General features: G+C 35.8%; 1 protein-coding gene across 2 annotated transcripts in view; it reads left to right on the top strand.

Moving 5' to 3' along the window:
- The window catches only part of arid3b (AT-rich interactive domain 3B), an 85,471-nt gene that overhangs the window by 10,517 nt on the left and 49,365 nt on the right, over positions 1-25,589 (top strand). For both annotated transcript variants that reach the window (NM_001083002.2, XM_009298079.5), the window contains 1 exon segment: positions 23,653-23,727. In NM_001083002.2, coding sequence (NP_001076471.2) covers positions 23,653-23,727 — 75 coding nt within the window.

Below are 25,589 nucleotides of genomic sequence, written 5' to 3'. Positions count from 1 at the left end.
GGCTTCCTTTAGTCCTTCATATTTGCTTGCTTTCAATCATAGCCCATTTAGCATACCATATTGTACTAACTTGAATAATACAACGTAGATATGACAAAACCCCCAGAGCGCCATTTAGCTGTGCATCCGTTTTAATTCCGTAAGTGTTGCTGTCTTTGGTGTTATGGCAGTGTGTGTTTTTACGCAAAACATCCAACATGGTTTTATTGATGGCTGCTGACATCAAACACGTTCAAAGCGGTTTTATTTGCGGTAGAAGAGTAACAACAAGCACAAGTCCGTAAAAGTATGGTGATGGCTGGGAAGGTTGTATGTTGACAGGCAGGTCTGTGATGTTTTTATCACACCCATGTCGTTATGCATGTATTCATAGAGGGTAGTGGTCTGAAGGCTTGTGTACTGCTTTTCAAATATAGGCTTGTCCACGTGTAAAGGAAACAATAGGAGATTCAGAGTCCTAAAAAGGCTGACGGTTGGACTTATACCTCATTACTAAGAGGGGAAAGAGTTAGTAAATTAGCTTTATAGGGTCAGTTTTTATAAATGTGTTTAGTGTAGAGACAGATTTTCACAAATCGGTATGAAAATGAATGAAAAAGTTTTTTGTTTTTAGGAAAAATATGGTTTTCTGCATTGTTTTGCAAATATTTTGTTTTGTAATGGACTTAATATTACAATTAAAATCTAACATTCTTTGTGATAAATATACATTTAAATTAAAATAATTGTAGTTGTTGTTGTGTTAAATGTATCTTTGTTTAGATTAATTAAATGGAAAGTTCAATCCTTCACAAACTATTTACATGTCACAAACCTATTTGAGTTTCTTTTGTTGAATCGTAACCATTGATATTCATTGTTACATTTTGTGAGTCAATGGGTTTCCAACATTTTTCAAAATAACTTTGTGTTTACAGCAAAAGAAAAAAAGAACTTGTACAGGTTTAAAAACACTCGAGGATGGGTAAACAGTTCTTTTTTTTCATTATTGGCTGAACTATCTTTTTAACTTTTTAAAATTATTAAATCATTTTTTATGTTTTAATGACTATCATAACTAGTTAATTTGTGAGGTAAATAATGTCTCAGTTATCAAAGTAAATTATTTATTGTACCATTTTAGATTTTAGATTATCCAAAATTTATTTTGAAGTCTTTGTTAAATTCAAAATCTTTGTATTAAGATAAAATAAGGGATAATTTTGGCAGCCAGGCTTAACCAATGGAATTAAAGTAACTGTATATTTAAAATAAAATGCTGTAGTTTCTTATATTTGGTTGAAGTGTACTTTCCTTAAGTAAGGTTCTAGGAAGTGGCTTTAATCCCACCCCCCACCTTTTCTTTTTTTGGTCCCACCCGTCTTTATTTCTGTCCTTTAGTATTTAATGATGCTCTCTGTGGTAACAGTATCAGATTGCAGGGGGGGGGGGTGATTTGAAGAGACTGGTTTGATGGCACTGACTACACAAAAGAGAACAGATGCCACAAATGGCATTTTTAAATGAGGGTGGGGGTTGCCTTTTTTGTAAGCTTTTCACAGTTAAATGGATAAGCCTCAGTCAATCAGTAAACACCTTTGGCAAAAGAGCAGTAGCTGGGCGTAAAGTTGCTCGTGTTTACTCATAATCTTAGCCAACGGGGGAATTAATTGGCAGTTTGCAGAAAAAGGAAGTTGACGCCAGCTTTGTTTAGAATCTCCAAGAGGAGAAGTTCTTTAGGTAAGCTCATGGAATGGGATGTTACGATCATTATTTCTGCTTCCTGTTTTTTTTTATTTATTTTTTTTAGATTTATTAGTGTTGAATACGATAAATCATCTCCAAGTCAATGAGGAGGTCAAACTGCTGCCATTAGAATTTTCATTGAACACATGGCTGAGGCTAGGCCTTTAAAACCTAGTGTGTTTTAGCGGTAGCTGACACAATGCCCTTTTTAGCGAGCTCGGAATGGTAATCTAGGGTGATTAATGGAGTTTTAATCAGGCTCAGTTGACGTCGGAGCACGCATGTGCCTTGAGTTACGGCCTCCCATTTGGCCACTATGATGACCATATCAAAGGCATCGGGTCAATTGAAACACCCCCGTTACTTTGATTCAGCGTTTGTCAGGAGAAATATACGACGGCAATTAGCAAAATCTTTTACCCAAGTACCTGTTTATTATTTTAGGGGCCAAAATATTCACTCCCTAACCATCCTTTGAAGCCTTCAATTGCATTTTTTGCTACCCAACCACAAACTAATTAAAAAGAAAAAAAAGGAATGGTATTGTTTACCTTGCAGTTGCTGGGTTTTAAGTGATGTGTACGTATAATCAAAAAGACAGAGCACTCCCTTCCCCCGAAAGTGTGCATTTCTAAATGAACAACAGGAAATTTGTCCTTGGGTTCAGAGAACAATCTTGTTTGTCGAACTCTGTTGCATTATTTAACTGTCAGCGTCACCTTGACAACATTTCACCCCCAACGCCAGTGATCCAACCCAGCCGGCAGCAATCAATTCTTATTATATCAGGGTTTGCTGTCGCACTGGAATGATTTTCCATATAAATTATCAATGACCTGATGGCCTCACACTTGTATGTTTGGCTCCAAATGTTAGCATGACATCTGGTGCACGTTATTAGCGCACCTTAGCTTATTTCTCTTACAAGTTACAGCCGCTAATGCGCTCTGCCAGTCTTTCTCCGCTAGCTTTGGTGGTCCATCTTGATGGAGAAGTTTCAGTCGGACGGCCCTCCTGGGTGCCATGATGATGGCGTCAGCTCCAAGTGCAGCCCATCTGTGCGATAGATCAGTAGCGATTCAATTAGCAATGGTCTTTGCCCCTAAGAAAATCATCTCCGCAGCCCGATTCTCTGATAAAAGGTGCTTTATATCACTTGTCAAATGGATGTTTTACTGCCGTGCTTTGGTGCCGTTTTGTCCTTCCCGTTTTTTCAGTGCAGTGTGAACTATCTGCTAGGGTGGTAACTTTAACCCTTAAAAAGGAGGTATTTGATAGTAAAAATCTTTAAAGGCCAGAGGCAAGAATGCGAGTGTAGCGAGGGGCTGGCGTCTGCGTCTAGTTTGTCCAGCCCCACCCAGAGGAAACATTCCAAGCGGAATTAGAGTTTCTTTTCTTCAAATGGTGAGAATTCCCATTAGGGGCCTGCGTATAAAGAGAGAATGGAGGGAGTGTCTTGGTCGCAGCCGTCCTATGATTTGTGATGGTTTCTAGTCCATTTCACCAAATGTAACAGAAGCGAAGTAATGGAGGGGGAGAATGCTAATCAACCAGAAAGGTATACGGGGAAGGGAGAGGAGGAGGAGGGAGGGGGGCTGTTTTCTTATTTGTCCGTCCATTTCCTTTCCCTCTTAACAAGTGTAGAATGTTTGTCCCCAACCCCCCTCAAAACCTGTCCTGACTCGCCAGAGATTTTCGCAGCCTTCGTTTTACCAAAAACAGCTTAGAGCTTTATCATCTATTTATCAGTGACACTAGAATGTGGAATTTCAAGCACACCTAGGAAGGAATCAAGCGCTAGAGAAATGCATACCATAATTTTTTCTGGTCAAAACAGATGTGTTGTTCCCTGTAGGGTAAAAGCAATGAGTCTGTGTCATCCTGCTGTATGTTTGAAAAATGCTCATTATTTGAATGCTTAGTCTTGCTTGAGCATTACAAATATTATTTGTCTTTATTTTATTTAGGAAATTTCACACTTTTGAATATTTGCCTATTTTTCTTTTTTTTTTTAGAACATACTATTAAATATGGATGTCCCGATTAAGGTTTTTGCCCTCGAGTTAAAGTCATTTGAATTTGAGTATCTTCTGATACTGAAACCCAATCCACTATTTAATCATAAAAAAATGAAGAAAAGTGAAGAAACCGATCGAGGATGTTCCTTATTTTTTTTTATTGAATTCATCTTATTTTAACATTCAACAACTCTGTTAACAAACAGAGCCCTTCTCTGAGGTAGCTTGAACAATTAATTAATAAATAACATAAATTATTTCCTTTTGGACTTTAGTGCAACATTAAATAAAAAAAAAATTAACATAAAAACAAATATCACCTCGAGATAAAACACCCGGCAGCCAATCCCAAGTTTACATATCTCAGTTTCAATATTGTCACCATCAACTTTATAACACCTCCAGAACAGAGACATACTTGCGATTTCCGCTTCAAGCTGCTTCCATGTTTTACTTTGCAAGCATTTAACCAATAGCGTCTCTGCAACAAAGTGATGTTATGCCATACGCGTTGCTGTTGAAGTCAAGAAAGAGGTCTTAAGGTTCGTACACACCATGACGCATTTCATTTGCGTTTATCGTCAGCGTTTTAAAAAAAAAACATTTTTCCGCATTCAGACCCAAGCAAATTTGTTTTGTTTTTTTCCACTAGTGTCGAGTAGAAGAGTATTCAAAATCACTCCTTGACATTAGATAGTGCTACACAACTTTAAGCTTCTGACACCCGCTTTTAACACAGAAGAAGAAGAGAAAAAGTAGACACTTCATGTTAAAGTTACTGGCGATTCGAACAAGCATGAATGGTTTAAGTAGCAGCTCCAGCTCTAGCGATGAACAAATGATTATAGTTCACCAGTGCAATAAGCAGCTCCACGTTCATATCACCTCTGGGCATTTTCTCTGTGCGCTCACATTTACTGTTTTGCTCTTGAGCACCTTCAAGTGCTGTTTACTGTAACTTCAGCAGCTCCGTGCATGTGAACAAAAGTGCCAATATGACGCTTGTTTTGACATTGCGCTTCAAAACAAAAAAAGCGTGAGGCAATTCTTAAAAGATGACGATTTTGCGCCTGATGTTTTGTGCGTTGGTGCCTTTTATTTAGTCACAAAGCATTAAACGTCGACGGAAAGCGCGAGCAAATAACATACCAGTGTGCACGGGCTTTAACTCTGTGCCACTGCATAACTATAGATGTGTTTAAAAAATCATGAGAATATACAAGTCCTGATTAGGAGGTAACATCGATTTCCGATCAAGTCTGAAATCGTGTGATCAGATCAGACATCCCTACCATTAAAGTTATACATCATAGATGGACCATGATCCTTTTAATTAGTATGGATTGACACTGAAAAGATTAGGGAAAAAGAAAAAAGACGTACATGTAACGATAATTGTTTTCAAGGTACACTGCAGTTTGAAAAAGTCACGGTTTTAAAACAGCCAAAATTTTCTGCTATATCATTTCAGCTTTTGTTTATTAAGGGTTCTTAACTTTTAAAAAAAATACACCAATTATTTTGGAAAGTAACCATGCAGAGCTTGTATTATGTAATCTGAGCAGAAAATTCAATTCAATTCACCTTTATTTGTATAGCGCTTTTACAATGTAGATTGTGTCAAAGCAGCTTCACATAAATGGTCATAGTAACTGGAACAGTGTGGTTCAGGTTTTAGTGTTTAAGTTCAGTTTAGTTCAGTTCAGCTCAGTTCAGTGTGATTTAATCATTACTGAGAGTTCAGACACTGAAGAGCAAATTCATCGATGTGTAGCTCTACCAATCCTGAACCATGCGAGGCAGTGGCGACAGCGGAGAGGGAAAAAAAACTTCACCTGATGGGAGTGAAGAAAAAAAACCTTGAGAGAACCAGACTCAGTTGGGCACGACCATTTTAATTTCTCCGCTGGCCAAAAGTCTTGTGCAGAGCTGCAAAATGCAGACATCATCATGATTTGAATGTCAAAATCTCAGTCTTGATATTGCTTTTCCTAAATTTAACACATTCAAGATGGCTAAGCTTCAGGGATGCATTCTGCTTCAGTTCCTTCTTTCCCAACATATAACTTTTAATGGGCCCTGATACTGATATAGTGCCATGGTGGACGGAGATGTTCACACCTGTGTCCATTTGTTTGAAAGACTATCTGTTTTCTCATGTAGCACCCAGTCAGGACAAGGATAATGGATGTGAACTCTGCCTCGGGCCGTTGCAGGATGTTCAAGGATTAGGGCAAGCAGTTACAGGCCCTGGCTTTAGGCCTTTTGTCCATCTTTCGGCTCTTCTCAACGATGCGCCATTTGCATTGTTCAAAGGCCTAATAAAGCTACTTTTTTTGGGGTTGTTTTTCATAACCCCCGCCTACTTTTGTAAAAATGCTGGGTTCCACACAATTCCTTTATGTTGTCTTAATACAAATTGATTAAGTTACCTATTTACAAGCTTAAATGAATTGAACATAAAACAGTTAATTCCCCCTCAAAAAAACAATAAGAATTGTGTTGTTTCAACTCATTTTAATTAAGCATTTTAAACAAGCAAGTCTCTTTTTGAGTGTGCTTTAAGGAATAGTTTACCCAAAAATGATTATTTCCCACCATTTCTTCACAATCATGTGCTTCTAAACTTTTATAAATTTGTTTTTTGTTGAAATACAAACAGAGATATTTTGAAGAATGTTGGGAAAAACGTTAGTCATTTACATCCAAAGTAGCAACCAAAAATAGCATGGCAGTAGGCATATGATGATGTTAAATAATTCAATATATTGTGATTAATGAACATGCAAGGTACATGTAAAAGTAAAAAAAAATAAAAAAGATTTAGGGCTGGCCATAAAATTGACATTTATTGACTGAACTTTATCGATAATATAAAAAAGTTTGGGATGTTGTTTCGTTATGAAGCGCTATAGTTTAATTAAAAAGTGGCAGCTGAGTACAGGCGTTGGAAGCAGTGCGAATAAACTTAGGGTGTCCGTTTGTCATTTCCAATGACACATGCATATGGAAGCAACATGCACATGGTGTGCAAGCAGTGCGCACATAATGCGTGTGCATTTTCCAAGTACACCTAGTTGAAAAACATCTGAGCTTCTCTGAATGCCCCGAGCACTAGAACTAACCAATAGGGGTGTCAAAATTAATTGTTTTTTCATTGCACTGCGATACAAATGTGGATAATTCGGTATCGGTTCAGTAATAATCATAACCCGTTATCATGTACTGACGTCATTTATCTCATATGCTCTATGTAGCTCACTATGGCAAGCGAGGCGAGCGCAAGTATTTACAATGCTCCAACTACTTAAAAACGCAGAAACTGTGCAAAATTTCACTGCGTATATGTTTGCTGAACAGTCTTCACTGACACTTACAGCAGAAGCCCCTATTTCACTGTGATCCAGCGAATGAAAGTAAACTCCATTTCTCTCTTTCTGTTGCTGTGGCCTATTTGACCTGCTGGCATCACTTTTCCTTTTCTATCGGCTGTTACAACGATACTTCTGGATAGAGACACGAGCGTGTGCCTGCAGAGTTTTCTCCAACATGTATCGGCTGTGATCGCTGCTGCCGTTTATCAGTGTCACTCATCTGTGAAGACCGCAGCGTGCAAAAGCCAACCGCAGCCCTTTCTGTTGAGCATGTGACCAATCAAAGGGGTGTAAGAGAACTTTGCAGACAAGCAGGGCCCGATTAACCAATGGGCCTTATGGGCACAGGCCCAGGGGCCCGTGCGCACTAGGGGCCCCTGCGAGCGGGGAGAAAAAAAGACAATTTCGGAGTGTCTTTTTAGGCTAATTACAAATAGCGCATCTAGTTGGAATCTAGTTGGAATAAGCTATTCAGGATTTACGCCCATCGATGCCTGATTGATAGAGACAAGATGAGTAAAGAGCTGTTTATTAACACAGCTGCAGTGGCGCACCTTGTAAGGCGCGCAGCTTCATGTTTTGACGCTATTGATCATAAACTCGGTTCGAATCCACCATCAGCTGAACTCGTGCTACTTTTTTTTTCTCCCCGTTACATATCAGATTGGAAATATATTTATTTTTAACAGGAAGGAAACATTTTTTTTAAATAATGCAAATGTGATATAAAGTCACAAGTGTCTCGTGGGTATTTAATAATGTTTAGCCTTATAGGTGCCTCCCTCTCTGCAAAAACTATATTGCTCAGACAACTGTATTTCCTCTGAGCAAAAAAAATCGCGATCACATATTAATATTATTATTATATTTAAATTGCCCTTCTTTCTTTAACTAAACAGAATGCTGTCATTGATCAAGCGCGGAAACGTCAGTTTTGTAATAACCCGCACTAAACTGAGCAGACTGTAGTGTAACGTTATATCTGTCATAGATTAAAAATGAGTGGACAAGTGGATTTAGCAAACGCGATAGAAAGAGGAGAGGAGGCGTCTTTATTGAGGCATTTTCATACATACTATCTTTAAACAGACCCATGATCAGGAGAATGAGGGTACAGAAGAATACGTTATGGTAACTTTAAATGATGAGTAGCTAGCATTAACCAGGCGGAGAAGGCTAACGGCAGCGCAGCGCGGACTGGATTCATTGTGTGAGAGAGACAGAAAATATACATAAATATATATATATATATATATATATATATATATATATATATATATATATATATATATAGTTTTATTAGTATTTTTATTCAATGCTTCGAAAAATAAGTTAAATCTTTGTAAACTATAAATACATATGCAAAAAAAATTATAGATTCATTTTATTTAAAAATTATTATATTATTCTTATTTTTTAAATTCAACTATAGGGGTGCGGCCAGATAGGGGGCCTTAAAAGACAATGTGCCCAGGGGCCCCTGAGGTCTTAATCCGGGCCTGCAGACAAGGATCAGAAAGCGAGCAGGATATTTATATTTGTTTATATTATTTGCTAGAAATGCTTATGTTGCTAAAGGTACAGTTTATATATCTGGCTGTATTAAATGACAAAATTGTATTACAAATAGTATATAAATATATTTATACATTTTAATACAATAATTCTTGTGCTGTGAAAAAAATATAAAACTGTGTATGGAAAGCATCGTCGATGCACCGAGATATCGAATTGAACCAAATTGATAGCATGATAACCGCAACAAACTGTGAGACTAATGTAGGTTCACAGCTCTACTAAACAATCTGCTTCACAATTTGAATGGAACATACACATTACAGTAATAACGCCAGACTAATTACCTCAGACAAACACATAGCACATGCTCGCACTTTGCACTTCAGGTCAGAATAAGACCACGTGCGAAAATGAGTGCTGTATAGCAGCAGTGAGGAGACTGAAAAAAAAAAATAAAAAATGTGGCTAGAGTGGCTTTCTGGTTTCTTTTCTTGTGCATCCTACCCACTATCTTACCATCTAAAAGTTTTTTTAGCATAGGGGTAATGTAGTCATTCAGCTTCACATTTTGTAATGTTCAGATTGTGTTTGAGCTTTACTTGAAAGCTTGGATTTGATTATCATTATTTGTTTTGTTTACAGAGTTTGAGGTTTACTGTATCGTTATTATTGACATCTTACAGATGTTGACCTGCCTTAACCATTGCACACGCTTTGTAACATTTTATTTATCAAGTTTTTAGAGTGTTTAACAGTTATGTTTATTTTATTATAATGAGTTGAGACATTTCGTTTAAATGTTTTTGACTATTAAAACAAATGTTTTTGGCAGCCTAGGTCAACATGTTGTTAATACCTTATATTGATGAAAGCTTCAGCAAAAATCACAAGAAGAAAACGTTCGACATAAAAACCATCATAAGCCTACATGGAGTTCAATGGTCACCTTATTTTCCCAACATTATTTAATACATCTTTTTTGTGTTTAAAGAAAGAAAGAAACTCAAACAGGTTTAAAACAAGTAAATGATGGCCAACTTGTGTGAACTTTCTCTTTAAATGTTGGTTTCAACATTTTAAACTCTACAATTGTGCACATTTTGCAAGACAGTTTTTTTCCCCCCACAATGGATTTCCCATGTTGTCTTACTGTGGGATAACCGCACACCTTAAAATATCACTTAAAGTAGTTCAGCATCTAGCCACCAATTGCTCTTAATGGATCCATTACAAATTCCCAGGGATAAAAGTACCCGATCTTCTCCATCCCCCTTCCCCTCCCACCGTCACTACAGTCTTTATTGCTTCTTGCACAGCAAGGAGCCGAATAAGTGATACTGTGACTTTTGGCAGCGGGGACCCAATTATTTGATTTGGATTAAAGATCCAGGCAGTCCCCCATGGTGCAGTCCACTGCTTGTGCCCATGGAGCAGCTGCGACATTCTTAAAAATCGAATGGCCGTATGACGCTTGGACATACGTTTTCTCGTCCCAGTCAAGGAAAGTTTTCTTGGGCGGTCTTAGTTTGTATTTGATATCATTAATGTAAAGAAGCTTAATTGTTGCACTGTAGTTAAATAGTAGTAATTTATGCAGAAAAAATCATCTTTTATTTTTTTATTTGCTTCTCGAAAAAATTATTTGAAGAACACAAGCTTTATTTGTTGTTTTTGTTATTTAGTAAAATTCTATTTATTTGTTGTTGTTTTTTTTAAAGTCAGTTTGTATACTTTTTATTTGTTTGTTTTTTCAGGAATCTTTTTTTCTTTGTGTATTTTGATTTATTCATTTATTTTGGGAACTGTTATTTTTGTCTTGATGTTTTGTTTGTTTTTAACCTGTGTTTTAACCTGTTTATATCTGAGCTGAGTCTCTTTCACTTCATTTTTGTCTTTGCTATTTTTTCAAAACGTCTACTTTTCTTTTGTGTTTTGGTTCAGCTTTTGTTTGTTTAGGTCTTTTAACTTTTTTTCAAACACTAATTATTTTGGAAACTAAACCACGCAGAGCTTGTGTTATGTAATCTGACTTGACCTACATTTTAACTAGATGTATGTCGCACTTCAAAGCCAATTTGCCCCAGTTATGATCAACAAAGCCATCTACAATGGAAGTGCATAGTTAGACTAGCAGGCTGTATGTTAGTTTTTAGTGTCTCATATTTTTACCATGTATATACAGCATAATCTCCACCGCCCAACCCTACTGTAAAAATGCTTGATAGAATATATAAAATAGCTTCAGTGCCTGAACTAAATGTTGACTCAAGGTGAGGGCAAAAGACAAAACCCTCCCACACAGCATGATCCCTAACTTATCAAAATGCAATTACCACCCATTCCTATCAGCATACTGCTGTATTTGCATTAACACCCAGAGAGGTCTGCTTGATAGGAGAGGGTTACTGTTTCATCTCGGTTGAACAATCCCAACTAGGTGTCGATAGCACTTCGGGAAACCCATCTTGAGTATTACTGCCTGTTGACTTAATGCCGGGTTTCTGAATGGTGCACTGTATTCACATTGGCTATCATTTTGGTGGTTATTCTAGCTTATCTGGTAGACTCATGCTGTAGGTTTCACCCATGTTTGTTTATCCCAGATTAATTCCAAAACATGGAAATAGTTAAAATGATTCATCTTTAGTCACCTGAAATATTTATTTATTCATTTATTTTATTTTATTTTATTGGGAACTGTGCGCAAAAAATATTGTTTTCTTGTCTGTTACAATAGTGACCAGTATACAGTCATGACGTCCTAGCAGTAGCTAGCTTGTTTGTCGTAGTCTTTTTTGGTAAACAAACTGTTTAGAATGTGGTTCCAGCAGGATGTCTACTCCTGGAGCTACCACTATGAATGTGTCTGATGTCATGTGTCAAATGTAGTAAACGTTAGTCACGTATAACATGCATTAATCCTTTGCCAGAGGTCTGATTGGAGTTTATTGTTTAAAAAAAAAATAGAAATCAGTTACAAAAACTCATCTATCATCTTCATAAGAAATGTGTTAACCCAATAGCGGCTTATGTATGATTTAATTTGTCAACAGATTTATGCTCTTTTGGAAGCTTCATTGTAAAAAGCCACTATCCAACAGCATTATATAGCATGGAAAAATCATTTCAAAATACTCTTAACTGTTTATCTGACAAAACAAAAGTCATATACACTGAGAATGGCTTGAGGGTGATTAATAAGGGGGTAACCTTTTCCGTTGCATCTATAGCAGGGTAGCCGCAGGGTCTTAAGACTCAAAATGTCTTCAATTTCAAATACAAAATTTCAGACCTTAAAAAGTCCTAAATTTGCTGAATTATTGTGTTGTAGGTCTAAAATAATGTCCATGTAAAACTATCTAATCATGCAAACATCTATCCAATCACCAACAATCTATTTCAATAAAGGTTTTAATAAAAGTTATATTTTACTTTAAGTGGAAATTTATCTTTGGCTTCACCACACAAGCTCATCAGCATTCACATTACACACATCAAAGAAAAAACAGGCAACACATATACATTCAATGTCATCACATAAATAACATTAAAAAACTCAATTTAAAACTCTTTACATAAAACCCAGTATTTAAAATTTTAAAGGCACTCGGCGCAAAGGACATTTGATACACGTTTCTTTACTTGAGGTTGCCTAAAACGTCTTTTTAAAGACAGGAGCTAAAATTTTATATTTAAGGGATGGGAACAATCTTCAATAAAGACATTTTCCTTAACTTGTATTCATAGTGGTCTTAAAAGTCTTTAAACTTGACATGGTGAAACCCTGTACAACGTTGTGTGTGTGTGTGTGTGTGTGTGTGTGTGTATATGTATAATATGTAAATAATATTTTACTAGATATTTTTCAGCTTAACGTGACATTTAAAAGCTTAACTAGGTTAGTTAGGCTAATTAGGCAGGTTAGAGTAATAAGGCAAGTTTTTGTAAAATAGTTTGTTCTGTAGATTATTGAAAAAAATTAGCTTAAAAGGGTCTAATAATTTTGACCTTAAATTGGTGTTTGAAAAATTAAAAACTCTTTTTATTCTAGCCGAAATAAAACAAATAAGACTTTTACCAGAAGAAAAAATATTATCAGACATGGTGTGAACATTTCCTTGCTCTGTTAAACATCATTTGGGAAATATTTAAAGAAAAAAGTAAAATAAATCCAAAGGGGGCTAATAATTCAGACTTAAAAAGCAAGCTCCTGATTGGTTAACACAGCGCGAATGTCCGCTGAAGTTCAGATTTTCAAACTCGAGCATTTCGCAAAAAACATAAGATACGTGCGTCAATCGTGCAAAACGCTCAACCCACACTGATTCATTCGCACGAATCGCGTCGTTCATGTCGCCTCATTCGCACGCATCGCCATGTATTCGCACCTCTGCATTGATTTGGTTGAGATTCCGGGGATTGAACCCGGGGCCTCACTTAACATGTAAATCACTCGTGCTTGAAACTTCTTCCACGTGTAGTGTGAACGCAGCATTGGTCACACATAACATGCATTCGTCCTTTGTCTAATCATCCCAATCAATCTAAAATCCTAGTTTTTTTTACAAATAGAGATTTTGAAGTCATCTGGTGAAACTAATTTGATATCGCATTATATAAAATGGCAGAACAATACCGCAATGTTTAATTTGTGCAATTTAATGCCGCCCAAATATAAATGTTGTCTATTATCCCAACGATCATTATTATTGCCATCAACATGTTTACCTCTTTTATGACCACACTCAGCAGTACTGAATAACTGTATATTCATTTGCACCTTTCAGGAATATTTAGCAAGTCTTTGTTTGTTTTGGAGCTTTGATACAACTATCATCATTTTTTTGTGCAAACAGAAGTTAAACTGCTCTGGTCACGTGACTATCCGCGCCAACCATGTGACACTGCACATATTCAATTAAATGTAATATTTACTTTTTCCCCATATTTGCAGGAAATTCACTAAAGCAGCAGTTAGGATCCTTTTTAGAGCTTTATAATTGAAAAACATCGTTACGGTCACGATGGGATTCAGTGGGTTAATAACTAAAATCAGATGTTTTCCATGCGCTCCAGCTTTATTTTCCTGTCGAGTTTTCCAGTTGCCCGAGTGACTATTGGCTGCATTCAGATGTGACAAACACACTGGACAACAGCACGTGTTTGTTCCTCGGTCTCAAGTAATTATTTGCCATGGTGTTTTTCTGTTGAATTAATATGGGGGAAGGGGCTTTCATTTCCTTCGGCTGACCCAGATGGTCATCTGCTTCCTCTTCTCAGCTAATTTGGCTACTAGCCAATCAGTTCTCCCTTAATATGATTAGTAAGGCCAAAGCCTGACCTGTAAGCCTGATAACAGCTTGCACAGTTCGTAAATGTCTTAAATGTAGGATAATGTTCCGTATTTGGATCTTGCTCGACGTTGGTTGGCTTAAAAGCAGGACTGTACATAATTTGATGAGTCTGTGAAGCCTGTTCTAGGCTCTTATAATAGTTCAGTTTTTAAATTGAGAATGTTAACATAACACCTTACTCCAGACTTTATTTTGTTTCTTGAAAGTATTTGATTATTTTGTAGAGGTCTGTCTATTGAGATTTTATAATCCATTATTATAAAAATATATATAAAAAATTTTAATGAAATGCCTAAACAGCATAAAATAATAATGCACTTCTTAGATGGACTCAGCAGTAGACTTTCTACTAATATTAATTTAATATTGTTTTTGGACACTGTATATAAAAAAGGCATTTTAAATACGTTTATAGAGGCCTCATAATTCCTTTATAATTCAAATGTTTGTTTCTAGACAATTAAACTTACTCGCTTCTGTAAAGTTTGATTTATTGTACAATATTTTTCCAATGGCTGTTTAACAGATTTTTGTTCAACACATTTTTAAACATAATAGTTTTAATAGCTAATTTTTATGAACTAATTATTTTGTCTTTGCCACGATGACTTTGACAGTACAGTATTTAACTAGTTTTTTTTTTTTTTAAGTTGTGAGTATTCAGCTTAAAATGCAATTTAAAGACATACTTAGGTTAATTTGGCATGTCAATGGTTTGTGCTTTCGCCAAAAATTTTTTAGGGGATTAATATTGATCTTAATGTACATTTTTTAAATATAATTTTTATTCCAGCCAAATATAAATAAATAAGACTTTCTCCAGAAGAAAATAAATTGCAGGAATTGCTCTGATACATTTCATTTTTTCAACTATTTAAAAAATATCAAATATCACTGGAAGGTTAATAGTTTTAAAAAAAAGTTTTTGGTTGTTGTTTCTCAATTTAGACACTTAATGAAAGTATTTATTTTATATAAATACTACTAAATGCTACTAAATTCCAACCAAAAGATTTCATTTCAAATAATGTTGTTGTTGATGATAGTGTGGCAAGACATTCATGATTTTCAGATTTTTTGAAACTTAGACAGTATATGCCCAACTGGTTGTATTATATGTATATAAAACCAAATGATCTAGAATGGTAATAGCCATTAGTTTTGAGCCAAAAGACCAGAATTTTATTTTATTTATTTGCGCCACCAGTTCTTGCGGATTCAAATTGCGTTAGGGACGGATTACATGGATTCTCAGGCTTGACGTCTCACTATTAAATTAAAGGGACAGTACACACTGAAATGAACATTTCCTCACCAATTATTCACACTCAAGTGGTTCTGAACTTATGGCTTTCTTGCTTGTGTTGAGCATAAAACAAGATATTGTGAAGAATGTTGGAAAAGCAAAATAATCTTTGTTTCCGTCCACCTATTTTATGTACATTTTGCAATATCACATTAAAGAAATGCCCAAATGTGCATAAACAAATGTATACACACACAAGTGAGTATGGAACACTTTTTATTCAATAAGAAAAAAAATGAACAAACAACATTGTAAGCAGATTTACAGAATAAATTACAGCTTGGACAGAAAAAAATGTGGTGATTTAAATGAGAGTTGGGATGAAATATCTGAAAAAACATGTCATTCCTAAATCTGTCTCGTGTCTTAAAGACACCAGGTTTATTGCATTGTGCATGATTTGTATAATTTTTTTTTTTTTTTTCGCATTTATGCAAATGTGTTTTTACATACACATTATACACGGTACACACACACATATTATGTCACAACAAACCTTTGACCTGTAAATAATTTTTGCCTAGGACTAAGATAAATAAATAAATAAGGGTTGTCAAAAGTATTCGGTTTGGTACTGAAATTTAAAAAAAAATGTCCATTTCTCACTAACATTTGAGCTCTGTTGGGCTGTGTTTGCACTTGGGTAACAGTAGACCTTCACAGCCAATCACTGTCATTTCTGTTGAGCATGTGAACAAAATAGCCTGTCAGCTGTGTTTAAAGGCTAGTTTATACTTTTGCGTCAAGCACACGCTATAGTGTGGCACAGCCTTTAGTGTTGCATAGTGCTCGCCGTGGCAGACGCCGACTCGAACCTCACAATAAATGTGACTACATATGGCCACAATGCGTAGAGCAGGCTCTGTGATTGTTCGGCTCTGTAGCTGTGCCGTGTGTGGGTGGAGCTGAGAGCGTTGAGCCCGATGGAGTGAGTGTTTACAAGTGTCGAGTACCATGAAGGAACTCAAGATGTTTTGTGTTTACCCAACCGCCAACCTCCCGCTCTCCCTTGTGAAGCAAATACGGAAGTAACTGAAACTGCAATTTATCAAAAATTTCGCTAGTCCTGGCTCCAAAAGGAGCAAATTTCAATGCACGCCACTGTTTAAATGGCCAACTTTACAGCAGAAAAAAAAGGTGTTTAAAGCCTGGTACAATGCAATTTTGGTTCAAATACCTGATATAACCCTTCATGACAACTGTGAGGGGGTGAATTTTTTTTTAACTCATCCGTTTTCTTTATACTAGGTTATATTAAGTCTGCATAATTAAGGGCGTGGCCACTTGAGTGACAGCTAGGTCTCACTGGTCATCGTCACATCACCTCAGCTGATTCCGGCTGATTAGCCGCTGAACTCTGCATATACATCGTATTTTTGTGTTGTTTTCTGTGGCTTTACACAGTCAGTTGCCATTTGGAATTATTTCTTACAATTATCAGATGATATGGCATGCTGTGTGCACTTAAATGCTGTGTGCACTCCATTTCCCACGTGAGTGAAATTAAATACTTATTTAATATCTCTATAAATAATGTATTTGCTTTATTTAAGATAATTTATAATGTGTTTTTAGACCTGTAAAGCACTCCAGAATCTGACAGATTGATTAGCTGAGGCTTTATAACCGTCATCTGAAACGTTGTCATACAATGTTAGTCCGATTTCACCCTTGCATTTACTAACACAGACTATATTTAAAGTGTTTGGATGTAATTCGCGTTTTCCTCCTGTAGAAAAACGACATAAGAACAAATTTTAGTGGCTCAATGTATTACAAAAGTTTTTTTAAAAGTCTAAACACTTTTTGATATAGTATACAGCCAGGCACATATGGTCAGAACAGAAACATGTCGCAGATAATGAAGTATTAAGTGTTTTTCCCATAAAAAGCCTGTCTAAGCAAAATGCTAGTAGGCGTCTGTAGCTCCGCCTCTTTTCCCTTGCTTGGTATCCCCCGAATGATGCTATGAAGCGCGAACATTTGACGACGGTTGACCACGCCTACTAGTAGCTTCTTTTGCTGTGTTCACACCAGACGCGGAACGTGCGGATAAATCGCGTGTAAATAGCCACGTGAACATTTGAGTTTACTCGCTTCATTCGCGTGTCAAACCCCGCTTCATTCGTGTGTCATTCACTTCAGAACAGACGCGGATTCGTGTGATGGGCAGGTCTTCTGTCTGCCCGAAGACTCTAGCTTCATAGCTAAATGGCTAACATGGATTTTAAGAAGAAAATAACAGTGCTTTTATGAAGACTGATAAACAGCGTTGATACGTTTAGGGTCGTGTCTGAGTCCACTACATCCTTTCAGAGGTGCATCCAGCTCTGTGAGCTCATGAACTCCTCCAGAAACTTAACCTGGATGACGGAGGCTTTCAGCGGTGCTTCTGACTGAGCCAAGCCGAGTTTGATGAACTGTTGTCGGTGAAGGCTGGAGGATTTCCCTCGGAACACCAACAACAAGTTCTACGTCACAATCACGCCCTCACAAGAGCAAGCTTCTGATTGGTTAACGCCGCACAAATGTACGCTGAAGTTCAGATTTTCAAATTCGACAGATCAAACGCGCAAAACGCTTAATTCGCCCCGCACCATTCGTGCAATTTGCGTCATTCGCGCTGCGCCATTCGTGCGTATCGCGCCGCAGGATGTCTATTCGTGCGTTTGCATTGACTTAACATGTAAATCACTCGCGCTTGATGCGCGTTCCACGTCTGGTGTGAACGCAGCATTATGGGTAATAATAGAAACCTGTGGGTGACCTTACGGATATGCGTTTACCCTATGATTAAAGTCGTTGCACATCTGCCTCGTCTCTTCTCGTCTCCGAGCAAGTTTTAGCTACTTCTACATTAAGGTAGCTTTCAAAACAAAACACTCGTGAAAAAAAGCAACACAGAGGAACATAAAAATCTCACTGCCAGCTAGTGTTTCGGAAGTGTTATTGCAGAACACAAACAGCACTTTTACTTCTAACAATCATAATATATATGTATATGTTTGAAAACTGGAACATCACATATAACATTTGCGAATAAAGTATAATACCTATCCAATTACTATCCAATGAGAATAAAATTGTCACTATCTAGCAAACATTTAATAACAACTCGACCTTGTCGTCTGTCTACAAAAATACCTCTCTTGCTTTCTTTGCCATCACGGTCATTGTTCAACCGGCGTTTTTTGACTAACAATAACCAAATGCCGAGCGAGACACATGCTTCCTGTTTATAATAGAATGCCCATGCCCAGAGTGCACGAATGGTCACGTGATATACGTTTTTGGTTGCGTAGTGTGGACGGAGATATGTTCAGAAACGCTAGTGTAGACGCGGATTGTTTTTGATCTAAAACGCCTTTTTTTTATAATTATTTTTTAGGGGTTTTCACCTTTATTGATAGGACAGTAGAGATATAGAGACAGGAAAGTGTGGGGAGCAGAGATAGGGGAAGGATCAGTAAAGGACCTTGAGACTGGAATCGAACTCGTGTCGCTGCGAGCACCTTGGTGCTATTTTTCGACACACTAACCACTAGGCTATTGGCGCCAACTAAAACGCCGTTTTAAAACTAAAACGCACTAGTGTAAACGGGGCCTTAGATGCATGCGACTTTAGAATGAACAAAAATAACATTTCAGATATTTTATAATGTAGTTGGTTGGCTGGTTACTCCCAAAAATGCTATCTCACCTCACTCATTTTTATCATTGAATTTTAATGCACATGCAGGAATTTAATCTGTAAATCCAATGTATTTTTATGCACATTTGGGCATTTCTTTAATGTGATATTGCAAAATGCATATAAAATTGATGGATGGAGACATAGTTAATGTTTTATTTTCCATCATTCTTCATAAAATCTTGTTCTGTGTTCAACACAAACCATAAGTTTAGAACCACTTGAGTGTGAGTAATAGGTAAGGAAATGTTCATTTTGGTGTGAACTGTCCCTTTAAATTAATAGCGACACGCCAAGCCTGAGATTCCACGTAATCCGTCTCTAACGCAATTTGAATCCACAAGCGCTGGTGGTTTTTCCATCTCCCTCAAGGTTATACAGTAGACGCTCATTGACTTGACACATCACAATAGCACACAGCATGGTCCGCCCAGCACCGCCGATTCCCTGCCGGGTTCTCGCTCTCTCAGGCCCAGCTGGTGTGTGTTTGCTGTAAACTGCCGGCCTGCAGATCCCCTTCTCTTCCCCAGCTGTGATTCACTTAGCATATTAAAGAGCGCAATGGTGGATGAGTCCTGTAAAACTGCTTTATTGCCGCTCTGCCTTTTTCCTTTCAGACTGTGTGTAAATGAATACTGGAGCCGCGGCAGATCACTTGTAATCGAGCGCAGGGCCTTGTGCACAGGGGGACTATTAGATTTTATAACTGTTTTGTGGTCACGGCCCTTGGGTAACAAAGGTGACGCTCTGCTAAAAGCCATTGCCTTCACGCATACGAGCTAGATGGATTGCTTTTGGATTAATAATAGAGATTTAGCAGTGTATATCGCTATAAATATTATGGATTTTAAATGTATTTTTTCATGTTTGAATGTTTTGCAGTGTTTTCATTCGTTCGTTTATTCATTCATGAGAGAAAATACTTATCTGTTTATCATTTATCTTGTTATAACACAAATCATTTAACTCAGTGGTTCTCAAACTTTTTTCACCAAGTACCACCTTAGAAAAAAATTGTCTCTCCAAGTACCACCATAATGACCAGTATTAAAAAAATTGCGCCGTAGGCCTAATTAAGCAGCTACAGCTGTGCAGAGTTTGAAAACGAGGCAGATTAATTCCTATTATTAAGAATATGTATAATTGTCAGTCACTTTAAACATTTTAAATAGTCTGAACATTAACTGTTTGCAGGTAAAAAAAAAAAAAAAAAAAAAAAATATATATATATATATATATATATATATATATATATATATATATATATATATATATATATAAAGTAAAAGGAAAACTGCTGTATTTAAATCTAAAGTATTCATAGGAGCCTATTCGCCTATTCATCAAAAGCTGGAAATGTTGCTTGGACCTCATAAATATAGGCTATATGGCATATTTATACACTTTCAGACAAATCTTGAAATATATGTTAAATGTTCATATGACAGGGTTCATACAGGCACAGCCTAATGAAAATCAAGAAATTTTAAGCACTTTTTCCAGCAGCTATTTTTTTGTTTTCAAGACTGACATGCTATGTATTGAAGATGTATGTATTGAAGATGTATTGAAATGTATTCTCAGCAACCCATAAAATATTGCATAGGAATTGATACAAATAAAAACAATTATTATTATTATTAATCATATATTAATAATATAATAAACCTGCACTAAATGCTTATGAAATATTTTTGTACTCAAGTAAAAATACTATTACACTGCTAAAATAACACACATTTTAGTAAATACAACTAATATTAGGTAAAAGTACAAAGTACTCTTAATAAGTACTAGTTGGTTACTTTTGAAAAAAACAAAATCAGATTTTCATTATGAAATCACTTTTAAGTGTAAACCTGATTGAATGGTTTAATTGCTTAAATCCCAAAGCTATATGTAAAGGAATTTGCACAAACAAAGAAAGTATAGTCAATTTTTCCTTTCATGACAATTAATATTTTTCAATAGCACTGGTAAAACTACCAAATAATCTTTAAGGCCATAGAGACACTTTTTGCCCATTTTTAAAACAATATTTTCAACCTTTGAAAGGTTTATTTAGTATATGATGAAAAGATTTAAATTTAGCCTTTTATTTACATATTTTACACTATTTTTCTTTACAATATGGCAAATTTGTTTCTTAAATAGCTGTACATCACATGTAGATTTTATTTTACACTTGATCTTAAACTTAAATACAAACTTTACAAAAAACACAAGTACACTTTCAGTAAAAAATAAAACAAATGACTTTATTTTACTTGAGGTATTTGAAATATGACAACAATACATTTATCAAAGCAGTGCTTTAAGAGCCTTATTGTTATTTTTAAATAAACAATTAGCAACAAGGGATTGCTTTGACCTGTAATGCTTTAAGACAGATCAGAATACAGCTAAATGTATAAATCACACAAATACCTCATCCAGAAACATTTCCAGCATAATTATTTTGTCGTAAAGAAATAAAAAAAGTTCCACCTTTGCTAAAAGTAAGTTTCACTTTACAATACAGCCAAATAAGACCATTAGCATTGTCATCGATCATGCATCAATCTAATTCTAAATACTTGATAACTTTGAATACTTTTGACTAAATTTAGTCAAGTAACAAAGACAAATAATGTCTACTTTAATAGTGAACAGATCGCGATTGTGTTCAATCTGAGCACACAGGCGATCATGACAGGACTTGCAGTTCATTTGAAAAAAAGCTTATTTAAGAGCTCGCATATCTGTTTTAGTGATTTGCGTACATGAATGCGCTCTCTCGTGTTAAAATAAAGCACTCGCCACATTTCCAGAAATGAGTAATTGCGCAATACCTCTATTCCCGCGCCGCCATTCAGACAGTATAGAGGAGTGACAGGTCAGAGGCGAGTCGACTCGCTGTTGGAGAGCGAAACGTGTATGTAGATCATCAAATAGGCAGGAAATATGTCCGCGGTTTAATCACTCTGCAAGACATCTCGATAGTGAAAACATCCGAGAAGCATTATTCCAACAAAACATTTGTTTTTAAGTTGTTTTTTCTGTCTCTGCGACTCAGAAAGCCTTTGTCCCGCCCTTACGTTTCACGCAAAAACACACACACACAAAAAAAGGTCGACTGTGATTGGCCAGTTTTCATGTCAGTCAAATCACGCTTCAGAATCACTTCGGAAACTGATTTTCAGCAGCTTATGACAAATTGCACTAAAATAAACATTCTAAGCACAGCGCTGTGATCGTACGCTTCACAAAAATGCCAAAGCTGATCACATCGATAATATAGTTCACATCAAAGGATTAAAAATGTTAATTGTTTATTTAATTATTTGGCGATTCCTCCGCGTACCACTAGGAGGAAGCCCGCGTACCACTAGTGGTACGCGTACCACAGTTTGAGAACCACTGATTTAACTCATTCAAATTTTTCTCAATTCTTTTTACAGTTTGTACAAATTTAAGTGGATTAAACATAAAACAATTTAGTTGTCACAAAAAACCTTGAATTTAGTTTTCAACTCATTTTAAATAAGTAGTTTATACATGCAGCAAAGGTCATTTGAGTGTAGCTTTTGTTCTCTGTTATTATTATTATAAGGTTTAGGGCTGTACGGTATGTAGTTTCCACATCGATATCGCAATATACACAGGATCTACAATGTCGAACCAGCATTATAATTGACCAGTAGCCACATTTAAAAAAACACTCATGATTTGTGGAGTTTAACCATAAAGTTAGGAAAACCTTTATTATTTGTGTTGTTTATCTTTTAAAATCTTCATGCAAAAGAAATGTGTCTAATTTTAAGACAGAAAAATTGTAATGGCATAATTGAGTACACCTCGTTTTGAAAATAAATATTTTTATCCATTTCTCAGTAAATATAGGCAATGTTGATCTGGTTGATTGTGGTGCATTTAAACAAAACAGATGTATTAAAAAGAAATATTTATTACAATATTATTTTAGTTAAATTTCAGCGGAAATTTTCATGCCTATTGATGATGATAATAATAAACATTTTAGTTATTTATTTATTACAAGATTGTATAAAGCCTTGACATAGACCATTACTTTATATATTTCTCTGGGTTTACCTATGCGAGTGACTGTTGTTTATCAACTGATATTGGTTATGTAATAAATATTCAATTATTCATGCATTTTCATGCATTTTCTTTCTCTCTATTTGAAGGTTCAAAGGAAAACGCATCAATCTATTATAATGTTGAATGAGTTTATTTAAAACTCATTCATCAAATATTAAATGTAATTGTGATAGCTAAATTTGTTTCATATATGAATAACTCTTGTTGCTGTTTTCAGTCAAAGTTTTAATAAAAACTTTCTGACAATAATAATAACTAATAATAATTAGAATTATAAAATGTTGAAGTAATTGTCAGGTTTTCTCTGGAGCTTCTGTCCACTTACCTCTATCCATTAGATGTGTTCACGTTAGCCCTTAATGTTAGTAAGAGGAAGACCCTTGGAGATCAAAGGTTAACGCTAAAGGAGACATGTGCCACATGAAGACAGGAGCCTGTTTGTGGATCTTGACTCTCGACACCCAACAAGTCACTTTCTAGCCTGTCTCTTCAAACACTGACACTCAGTGACATCCTCTCCTGTCACTTTATTTGCTAATGATGTTGCTTTCTTTTTTTGCAGAATGGAAATTCAAGTTGGAACGAAGAAGGCGATGGTGGGAGAAGCCGAGGTGAGGCTTCCAGAGACTTTGCCAAGGTAAACATTACTTCTAAAGCTGCTGTTTAGTTATTACACATTCATCATTGACCCACTAACACAGTTTCGCTTGGTTATTTAACTTTACAGAAGCGTGTGAAAGAACCACTCATTTTTTGATTAGACAACTTTTTTCATAATTCATTTCAGTGTGGTTTCAAGAAAACAAATGATCAAATGTAATACAGTGAAATGTTTTTACAACTGGAAAAACTTTTTTTAATTGTATTTAAAGTGTAATTGATAACCAAAGCTGAATTGTAAGCATGTATTACTTTTATTCTTCAGTATCACCAGACTCTTGAGCTGGGGAAGACGTTGTAATATGGTAATCTGATGCCATTGTTACGCAAATATTTTTTATCATTAGATGCGTTTCCATCCAATGATGCAAATTAGACTTATGCGCAAAACTGTAATATTGCATAAAATGTTTGCGTTTGCATACAATAAGTCAAAGAAAACAAAATTGTTACTTTTTGATAAACTTAATTATTTAATATTCTCCAGAACTTGAATGTAAAATAAAATACATTGTAAAATAACTAGTGGTGGGCAGTTTTTGGCATTAACGTGCTGTGTTAACGCAAGACTCTTATTGGGCGATTAAAAAAAAAAACCGTTAATCCATTCTCAAAATTTAGTTGGGAGCTGGGTCTATTCTACGCAAGCTATGATGACTTTCACCTTGATAACGTGGATGTATACATGGCCGAATTGCCCTGTAGGGGGCGAGAACGAGTCTTCGAACCTGTGTATTTCTACTGTGAACAATCAAAACAATCAAACATGACATGCTAACATGGATGCAGTTCACTAAAGTGAATCTAATTAATGGTAGCTAAAAAAGTAAAACATATACAAATAAAATGGACTGGGTGCTTTTTAAAACGAATGACGGTGAATGAAAGTCAAACCGATGAGCCGTCTGAAAAAAATCTGCCCTTCTGGATCAAATCAGCAGGATGCCCAACTGGATCTTTCACTTCTAAAACTCTCCTGGCTACTTTTACATGGACATCCATAATCTAGTTATTCGCCTTAATAGACAATAATATAATTAAGGTGTTTACGTGAAGTGCATGAGCGGCCCAACTAATCTATAACAATGTGTGGATCTTAACGGAAAATATGGCGAAAAGTCCTACATGACGGTTATAGTTTGAATGCGGTGTTTACTTCAATAATGCCACTAATATATGCATACTCCAAGTCATAATTCCATTTCTGTTTAGTTCAGTTATGACTTTAGTCGGATAAAGGTAATCAAAAATCACTGTTTCGAGTTTATGTAGGCCTACAGTTCAAAATTCATGTTTAACTAAATAAACAGTTAGTAAACACAAGTACATCTTATTGAACATCATTTATTCTTATCACCAATTATAATAGTAGATCAGTTTTTCAAGCAGTTTGTGATGCATTTTGGAAACAGGAGATGAGCCCTTGGTCTAATACGCCACGTGGCTTGAGAAATCCATTCTCAAAAACTTACTTTTAGTAATTATTTGGGTAGGACACATATTCAAAATGCCTTCGGCAGAATTCAAATGAGCCATATTAATCTAGATTAATTCCAGGATTACAATGAGATTAATCTAGATTTTAAAAAATTATCTATGACCAGATAAAAAATATGCAAAAACATTAATTTCTGGAAAAAAAGTCAGTATTAAATCATTATTCCTCTTATTTGCACAAAAGAAAACACATTTGATTTTTCTTAAATGTTGTTTTCTGATTTTAATTATTGATTCATGTTCTGATTGTGATCTGATCTAATCATAATTATTTGCAATAACCATCATAATTCCAGTGCAGTTCACATTTTGCAGACCCAGACTTATGTTATCTGTCGTGCT

The sequence above is a fragment of the Danio rerio genome, chromosome 25, assembly GCF_049306965.1.
Source record: "Danio rerio strain Tuebingen ecotype United States chromosome 25, GRCz12tu, whole genome shotgun sequence".
Taxonomy (NCBI): Eukaryota; Metazoa; Chordata; class Actinopteri; order Cypriniformes; family Danionidae; genus Danio; species Danio rerio.
The sequence above is the reverse complement of the archived record's forward strand: the minus strand, read 5'-3'. Positions and strand labels throughout refer to the sequence as shown.